Below are 9,184 nucleotides of genomic sequence, written 5' to 3'. Positions count from 1 at the left end.
CCCACCCGCCTCAGCCACAGGGCCCTGCCTGCTCCTCCAGCTGTGAGCCGGCCCCTCTTCCTGGGGACTGGCCAGCACCTACTTAGGTCTTCCCCAGAAAAAAACTCCCAACAACAGCAAAGAAAATCTTGCTTGGTCCTGAATCTAAAACCACTGAAGAGGCTCCTGCCTGTCCCACAGACTCTGTCAGATTTAGCACTAATGAAAGCCATGCTGCTTCTTAGAATTTAAGTGCCCTATCCTGGCATACTCTTCCAAGTGGGCCAGATTTACATTTAGCCTTGTATGGAGATAACTCCTGGAATAAATGCAGTGAGCTCATTTTAGCCTAGACAAGCTATTTGCTTGTACCCCAAGTCCCAGAATTTGGCACACGTGGCAGCCAAGCAGAGGGCCACTGCTGTCACTTGACATCTGAACTGCATTTGCAGACCAGGAGGCTGTGACATTAAAGCAGCCTGAACAAGTCTGCACTGCTGCCTGACCATGGTTTGCTGATTGATAGCTACCAAGCCTTGGTGTCCTCCAAGTCCCACTCAGTTCTAGATACAATGCCCTTTTTGTCCCAGGCTGCAGTCTGATAGGATTCACTTTTGCCTTTTGCTCTACTGGGTACAGAGATAGTCAAAACATGTTTTTAAAAAAGTTTTTGCAGACAATGTCAACATCAAACACCGGGTTTGTTTCAAAATGTTTGAAACTGACATGATTGTTTTAGAAAGATTGTATTTATTTCTGAAAAACCACTCATTCGGTGTTGAATGAGCAGTTGCCTGTATGTTATGTATGAGAAGCACAATTTTGCTAAAAATAAATAAATACACATTTAATAGTAGTATGATCACTTTGAGAAAAATGGAAAAAGGCACATTTTTTTCCCAATATTAGCTTTTTCAAAGCAATTTTTTTTTCCACGGGGAAAAATGTTAGGTTAACAAATGAGGGTCAGCTCTAACTTTGCACTAAGCAGTCACAGCATGTAAATTTTGATGCACCCCCTTTGGGGTTTTAAAGTCTCTCTCTCACTTTGCTATATTTACATTTAATGCTATAGAGCTAAGTGCTTCCCTGTGCCTGCCCTCACCCTGCAGCCCCTGTGAGACAAGACTGAATTTACAACCCTTGGATAGTGGTGTCTCTTCTACATCACAGAACATTTCTGCTCAGCTGCCTGCTTCATTTCAGTGAAGGTGGCTTGTGCTTTTTCTTTGATTGTATCCATGTCCATGTTCTGGATGTTCTGCAGCTGTCCCAGGATAGAGTCTTTGTCCTCTTCCTCCACCTGATCTTCTGCTACCATCTTCTGAAGGTCTTCTGGCAAACCCACATCATCTCCAGCCATCTGTATTTGATTCTCATCCAATTCACTCTGATACGAAAAGCAGAAAATAAAAACAGTACTTTAGAGTATTTCTGCCATCCCTGAATCTACTTATGAGTTCCTTGTTTGTTCATTTTACAGTGAACCCAAACACAGGCACAGATTTTTCAGTGAATTCCAGGCACTTAATCAGCCCCCATACAAGTGCTAAGAGTTTTCAGACAATGTCAATTATATTTCTCTGAAGGGTTTCAGTTTTGACACTTGTGAAACCCTCATTGTCACTTGCCATTTTAGAAATCTTTGCCATGTGTTGCCTGTGGTAACAGGCTGATACTGCAGGAAATCCTCTATGAGTTACTTGTATCCACCAAAGATCCACTGCAACATACTGCCCTACGCTGTCATCTGGCGTGTGATTTGGTCAAGGAGGCAGAAACTTGACAAAAACTGTGTGGCTACCACACTTCTTTCATTGGTGGATATTTTTAGGTATCAGCATTGAACTGAAGCCTTCCTGAAGAAAGATGCATTAAACTTAGGGAAGGATTACTGGAAAAATGCTCTTCATCTTCCCCAAACTACGTCTAAACTCTGTCGAGGTCTTTGGTTGGCATCTCTGAGATGTGATGAAGAGCAGGGGCTGCCTGGCACATAGTCAGAGCAGCGCTGGCAGTGCTGGTAAGTGGGGTAATAGGAGGACTTGGGCAACAAAAGAGAGGTTGAATGTGAGTCTGAGAAAGCAAAAGGAGACAGGAGAAGGAACTGGTTAAGCAATTAAAAGGGCTGAGATGCAGTAAGCACTACACACACTTGCTTCCTGCCTGCCTGCTGAAACGCTCCATCAGTGGGGCTGTGTCAATTCTTCAAACAATGGTGATTTTGTTCACATTTTATGGTGGATTCTGATGGATGCAGAGCTCAGAGGAACAGGGTATTTTGACACAGTTCACACATCAAAGATAAGCATTAATGCCTCATTACATCTCCAAAATGAAGCATGACAGCAGCAAAGGCCTGATATGAATAAGCAGCAATGCTGTCAGCAGGAGGTGTTTTTGAGAGTGAGACAATTCTTGGGTTTGCATGAATGAATGAATGAATGCAAGACTGAATGGAAGGACGTATATGAGCAATGTCTGTGGAGTTTCAGGCCCTAGCAAGGACAGGCAGACTGGGATGCCTGACTGCATAGCCACTACTTACTGTTATGTGCATTTGCCCAGCTTTATGGTGGCAATAACTGCACTTCCCTTTAACCCGAGTTCTCCTGACACCTCTTACAGAAACATGGAGAGGTGTATCACTGTTGTTACTCCTGCACAGCTAAAATGGGTGGGGAGGTCTCTTCACCCCTTTAGGCAAGGGTTGCTGCCGTCAGATCTGTGGGAGCTAGAAATAACATCCCAACTGGAAGAAGTATTGATTGGGTAGTGGGAAAAAATTGTGTTACGCTTTTAATCAGCAAGTGCTGGTTACTGAGGAGTTAGCCCTTTGGAAATTCTCCCAAGCAGCAGTAGAGTATGATAAAAAAAAGCTACTGGGTTAATTACTGACAAAGTCCCCCTAGGCAGACAATCACACATGCTCTTTTCTTTAGAACTAGCTATGATTTAAGACATTATCACTGCACATTACTATATTACGTGGAGGGATGGCCACATAGCACCCTCAAAGGCCACTTTGGTGATGCAAACAGTTGTTTGGCATGTTCTCCCATGAAAGCCCCCTGTCCTACTGAAGTCTGAGATGGGATGCACAACACAGTTCAGGAGCCCACAGTCTTTTCTGACCAAAGAAGAACACGTTCAGATGTAATGTAAAGCAACACAATTCGGCTGAAGTGATTCACCTCCACCCACTGGGCATGAGCTTCAACAGGGTAGGGTTGTCCATCAGTAAGCCAAGAAGCACAGAAGATGTGTATGGCCTTTTCTCTTTCTCCTAAAATTCAACAGATCTGGTCCTGTTACTTTGTTTTGAAATGGAAATGTATGATTCTCCAGCCAAGTTTCTGATCTCACCTGTGGGTTGTTTTTTTTTTTTTTTTTTTTTAAGTCTAGTGAAAATAAGTTAAATCTTGTTTACTCACAAGGAGAGACCAGAAGGTTTTCCTACAGGATGTTCTCCAATTCAGGTTAATCCTGCAGGCGTGCCAATACTCAGTGAGTCTGCAGCTCCAAGCACTCACCTCTGAAGGTCAGGCTCAGCAGCGTGGTGCTGGGAATGCACCACGGGGGCCAGCTTCAGACAGCAGCTTGCAGCTGGGGTGTGAGCAGGGTGTGCAGACCCCCACTGGCCCAGCACACACCCCCCGGGATCGTTACCTGCCCAAGGCCAGGCATGGCTCTGACAGTGGCAGAGGCACTACCCTGCAACAGAATACGCTCAGCTTGGACTACAGAGAGCACCCAAAACTGGCAGACCTCATGGACAGGACAGCTGGGGCGAGGGGCTCCAACAAACCCATACAGAAAGCCCCTCTGGACCCTGGCAAACCTGCACTGGGCAGGATGGCCTCTCTCCTGATGACTTTAATCTCCATAGTCTCCACGTCTCTGCAAGTGTTCAGCCACCTAGGATCTCTGAGGATACAGAAGCAACATCTATTCTAGTAAATTAAATATGCCTGGCACTAGTCTCTTGCCCCAAGGCCAGCTGGCCTGGAACAACCCACTGCAATGCTATTGAACTCTCTTGCCCTACCAAACAGGGTGGTCCCATCTAACTGCCTATTGGGAATGCCTGTCCTAACTCCCAAACTGGCCCTGGGAACTGCTTGGGAGAGTGCCCAGGCCAAAACTGGGTCAGGCACTATTCTGACAATTCAACAGCATAGGCAACATAGCCCTGGTAATATTCTTTGACCTTGATTATGCAGCCAATGTAGTTACACTCAGGTCCATTGTGGTATAGGTGCAATAGAATATGGAGTTCTTTATACATACACGATACACAGATGTATGCAGAAAACAGTCAGTCTAAACATATGTTTATATGAGCTATGACTGTAAACAAAGGAGATCAAAGCTCATAGACTAATGCACAGGGGAGCCAGACTGTTTTCCAGCATCACTGCATGGTGTTCTGCTTGTCTTACGTCCAGCATCCTCTCATAAAACTCACTCCTGCCTATGTGCAGAGCTCCTTAGGTAGGTGAATCCAGACCTGATCCTGTGGTTCACCACCAATAATGCACCAGTTACATACAACATCAGAGCTCATCCTGCCTTGACCTGCAAGTGGTGTTTTTGGTAAGCACACAGCATACTGACCTGTGCTATCCAAGGGTGCTGGGACCTCACAAGTAAGTCTAAGGAGCCACAGGTTGGAACCACTAGCCTTCTCCCCCCCTCCAAACACCCTCCTGTGTCTTCCTTACACAGGAACCACAGATGTGGAGCACAGGGATGGGTTGTGGAGGCTGCCTGAAACCCCAGCAATCAGGGAGGGCCTTGTAGGCACTGCAATGTCATTGCCCAAACAGGCTTCAATGAGAACCTTCTTACCCACAGAGCCCAGAGATTCCCTGTCAGCTCATGCCAGGCCTAAGCTAGGTCATGGCTGTGCCAGTGTCAAGGTGGTCCCCTGCTGAGCCTGGCTGTTGGCTGGTTGAAATGCTGGGGTTTGAACCCTGAGCCCCAAACTAAGGTTGACATAGGGGTGATCCCCACAGCCCTTCATACAGAGGGGTGAGTTTGCCTTTCAGCTCCCCCAGGGTGCAGCTGGCCCTGCAGGAGCCACAAGGTAAATGAGCCCCAGGTGTCCTGCATTGAGTGACCAAAGGTCAGGGGTCTGCTGGGGGATAAAAGCTGGGACCACTTGCAGGAAGGGAGGAGAGTCTGTCTGTGGAGTGGATGCACTTCACAGAGTTTCTTGGTTGGGGAAGGACCCTCCTGACTCTCCTGGAGCTGGGCCCTGGTCAGGTCAGACCTCTGTGAACATGGGCTACAAAGGTGAGAGTTGCCATGTGGGCACCTTTATGTTATTTGTTCAGCCTTCTGATCTGGCTGTTCCCTTCCCATCCATGGGAAGCCTTGGCTCTCTGTTTGTACCACCTGTTGTTGGTTGGATTATGTCTTTCTTGGGGTCGTTGGGGGTAATGTCAGTTGTATGTGAACTGGATGACTTGTTTGTACCCCAGCGATCATTCATGGCAATTCTTGTTCTCAATACATTCTACTTATTGGTTCATCTTTCTACTGGCTGCACCGTTCCTGTTAGGCCTGGTTGCTGGCAGAACACTGGTTTTCCAGGCTGGACCATGCTTTGCCTCCCCTGGCAATCACTGGGCAGCTCCTGGCCTCTCCTGCCAGCCCCCGCTGTGCTCAGAGCCCGCAGGACGCTGTGGGTGAGGGGGCACTGCTTGTGCTGGGGTCCCTCATCACCCTGGCCTGCACCTTCTCAGGGAGCAATCCTGATTCCACTGGCTCCCAACATCCACATTATGAATCCTTTTTTTTTCCCCAGTGGATCCAGCTGTTTCACTCTGGCCTACTACAAAAACATTGAGATCAGCAAAAGAATTCTTCAAGCTTAGCAAATACTTTTTTCAGATTCTTATCTAAAGCTTGTATGCACTGCAGAGCTCCTCCTGAGACAAGTTTCTCTTTCTGCCTGGTTAATATGCATCCCCTGAGGCACAGCTAGAGCTTATGGTAATGACTCCATAGAAGTAAAAAATCCTTTAATTCTGGAACCATGCTATTCATTAAATCAAGTCTTAACAATATTCCCATCACAGCACAACAGAGCAAGAGCTGCTTGAGATTACATGACTACATGTCCCTTTCATGGTGAGATTTCATTTTTAATGTCTCTAGCAGCACTTCTTATTGAAAAGACACCTGATTGCATCTGAATACTTTTTCCCTCTAAATATCAGTGAATGAAAAACATCCTGCTGCTCAGTAACTGAGAATCTTGTAGAGCAGTGCCCACAGAAGTGCTTGGACTACAGGATGGGACCCACCTGCTTGGAGCAGATGACACAGTCCCTTCCTGAGGTGCTAGAAATGTGTAGATCACAACACATCCCAACACTTGGACAGAATACTAGCACTGATGTGAGAACAGTCTGACGTCACAGCGGTGTTTGAGGTGAGGTGGTGGCTGAGTGTGCTGGTCAGTGCTGTGGAAGGGGTGGTGGGGCTCCTGGGGAGAGGCTGTTGTGCTGCAGACGAGGTCTTTGGATAGGTTGGACGGGCCTGTGATCAGATGTTCCTCTCCTGCATCACAGGCACCATCACCTCAAGCCTCTACGTTTGGATCTTGCAAGAACTTGATGGCTGGATCCCAGTTCAGGAAAAAGGCAGTAAGTGAATAAAAGAATTAGATATGTTTGTTTGTTTTTTAATTAAAACATTTATGTATTTATATATTTTTTTTAAAAAACTGTTTTGTAAGGAGATGATGCATTGAATACTCCAAAGATGAAAAAGTTGTCCATAGATCAAATGTCTCATGGCTAAAAACATCTTTCTGATGACAAACCTAAGTTGACAATTCTGTTAATAGGATTAGGTTCATTAAGGGAGTGCTTTCTCTTATAAATCTGGCCCAGATAGCATGGAGCTTTAGATTTTGCACTGAAAAGGGGGCCCTGCTTAGTGCTGGATTTCATGCTTTAATTTACAATGTGTGCTAGTGATTGATACTGGTAATATTCAGGGTTCCCTTCCCATACTAGGCTACCTGAAATTACTTTCATTTTTCAAAATCATTAGTGCATTGTCAAAGTGAGAACATTTTGCTGCCATAACGTTGCATCAAAGAGTTTAATTTTTTTCAGAGACATATAGCTTGCATAGAATAATTTAGTTTTCTTCCTGATATAACATTTTCATAAGGATTGATGAAAGGAAAGCAGGTCTTCAATGAAGAAATGCTATCCTATAGGCAGACACAAATGCAGGGGAGCATATCCTGCAAAGTACCTCTGCAACCGCCGCCAATCGGCAACAATGACTATATGCTCAGTAGCTTCCTTCCTGGCTCAGAATTCCTGTCCTACCTTGGAGGGAAGCCTTCCACTGTTATTACTGAAATTTGTGTGTCTCCCTGAGCACTTAGTGTACACCAAAGTCAAGATGCTGGTGGAGATGGGGCAGATCACCACTGCGTGCTCTTGGGTGCTAGAAGATGGCAGCATGCTTGTCAAAGATCAGCCAAGGGTGACTGTGGAGACCTGAACACCACCTCAGAACTGAAAAAAGCACTATGGATAGGAGACTTTCCAAATCACAGAGAGACATCCAGCTCCACTAACTTTTTGTTAAGAGCTAGGCACATAAGTGTCTTGAAGTCTTTGGAATCATCCCTTCTTTGGGTTTAAAGGTAGGGCCTTGTAGAGTGTGGTGAAGGCTGCAGGCAAGCATTGTTCAGCAGCTGGCTCTGGCTCTGTATATGCCTCCAGAAGTAAAGCAAAGCCTAATGATATTTTACTACTCAGCCACTAATTAAAATGCTGGTGTTTAGAGATTTAGGCCTACAATCCAATCAACCACTTAAAATCTTATACTTCATTTTTTTTTTTTGCATAATTAACCCTTCTGTAATTAAAAGTTGCCTGCAGGCTATATTTTCCTTTCTCTCATCACTATGCTGAGCACCCAGGACCCAGACCATGCAGTATATTGCAGCTGAGGAGGGTCCTTGCTCCTTCTGCCCTGACACATGACAGTAGTCACGCACCAACATAGATCCATGTTTCCCCAGGCATGTCCCTTTCTCTCCCAGATGGGTATTTCTGAATCTGAAGACACAGTGCATTTCTCTAGTCTTTTTGATGCCAGTCTATAGCTGTGAGTGAGTGTCAACAATTCCCTAACACCCTCCTGCAGGAACAACTGTCCCTACACACGCGACGCAGAGCCCGTGTTGATGCCAGGCAGCACACAGAGCCTGGCTGTTCCACCAGGGACTGTGTCCTTCAGCTGAAGAGCCCACCACCTTTGACCCATTCCAGACGAGCAGGATGCATTGCAGACGACCTGTGCACTTTTCAGGAGATGTAGAGGTTTGGTAATGCCTGGAAACGTTCAGCTACACAGTGCAGACACAGGCATTTCTATAGAGCAACCTGCAGCCATGAGAGTATCACCCCTAGGGAGTGAAAAAGATCAAAGTTCAAGCAGAAGTACGCGTGTGACCTCGATAACCACCTGCAAAAGACTCCTGGGCTACCAGCTCTTCACATAAAGGGGTCACTGGAATGAGAAACTGCAGGTGTAGCAACACGCCTTCAGTTTCAAAGAGACCAACTGCCTTCAGGTAGTTTTAAAAGTCAAATGTCCTTACGTTATAGGAGTCATTACACAGAACATTATTCACTTGAAATTTGCTTACAAAAGCTTCGTTCAACACTGACACATTGGGAGGGCAAGTAGAGGTGGCTTCATGAAAGCTTCTCTGCAGCACTTCTTCCTGTGCTCCCCTCCACCTCGTGCCTGTCCCAAAGCGTCCTGCCACACTTCAGTACAACCACTTCTGTGTCTGGGAAAGCCAGCTAGCAGGGGTTGGGTTGCAAAAAACATGTTTTGAAAGTTAGAGAAAAATGCATTTTTCGTTCCTGATTATGAATGAGGCTTGCCCAGCTGGTTAAGGGTGTAATTTATCTAAGTCACAGGCTTGACTCTGTTTTCATCCAAACTGTAATTTGTGTTTACAGTTCAAGCAAGTTTCAAGTGCAATTTTATTAACATGGCACTAGAGGGCCTTTGATAGCACCAGGCTAAGAACAGAATCAAACCAACACTAGAGAAAACACATGATATACAATTCATGTTTACACTACATAATCACTTTCTGAGCCTAGATGACATTGTTAATTTGTGATTACTTGACTGCTGTGTCTTTTCCTTC

The 9,184-nt window shown here is 45.7% G+C and overlaps 1 protein-coding gene across 1 annotated transcript in view; it reads right to left on the bottom strand.

The window, feature by feature from the left end:
* Positions 1-1,141: 1,141 nt before the first annotated feature.
* The window catches only part of CPLX4 (complexin 4), a 13,543-nt gene continuing 5,500 nt past the window's right edge, over positions 1,142-9,184 (bottom strand). Inside the window, exon 3 of the mRNA XM_008938109.1 lies at positions 1,142-1,369. Within this exon, the coding sequence (XP_008936357.1) occupies positions 1,142-1,369 (228 nt within the window). The remainder of the gene's footprint in view (positions 1,370-9,184) is intronic.

The sequence above is a fragment of the Merops nubicus genome, unplaced genomic scaffold (genome assembly GCF_000691845.1).
Source record: "Merops nubicus isolate BGI_N331 unplaced genomic scaffold, ASM69184v1 scaffold24780, whole genome shotgun sequence".
In the NCBI taxonomy this organism is placed as follows: domain Eukaryota; kingdom Metazoa; phylum Chordata; class Aves; order Coraciiformes; family Meropidae; genus Merops; species Merops nubicus.
The sequence above is the reverse complement of the archived record's forward strand: the minus strand, read 5'-3'. Positions and strand labels throughout refer to the sequence as shown.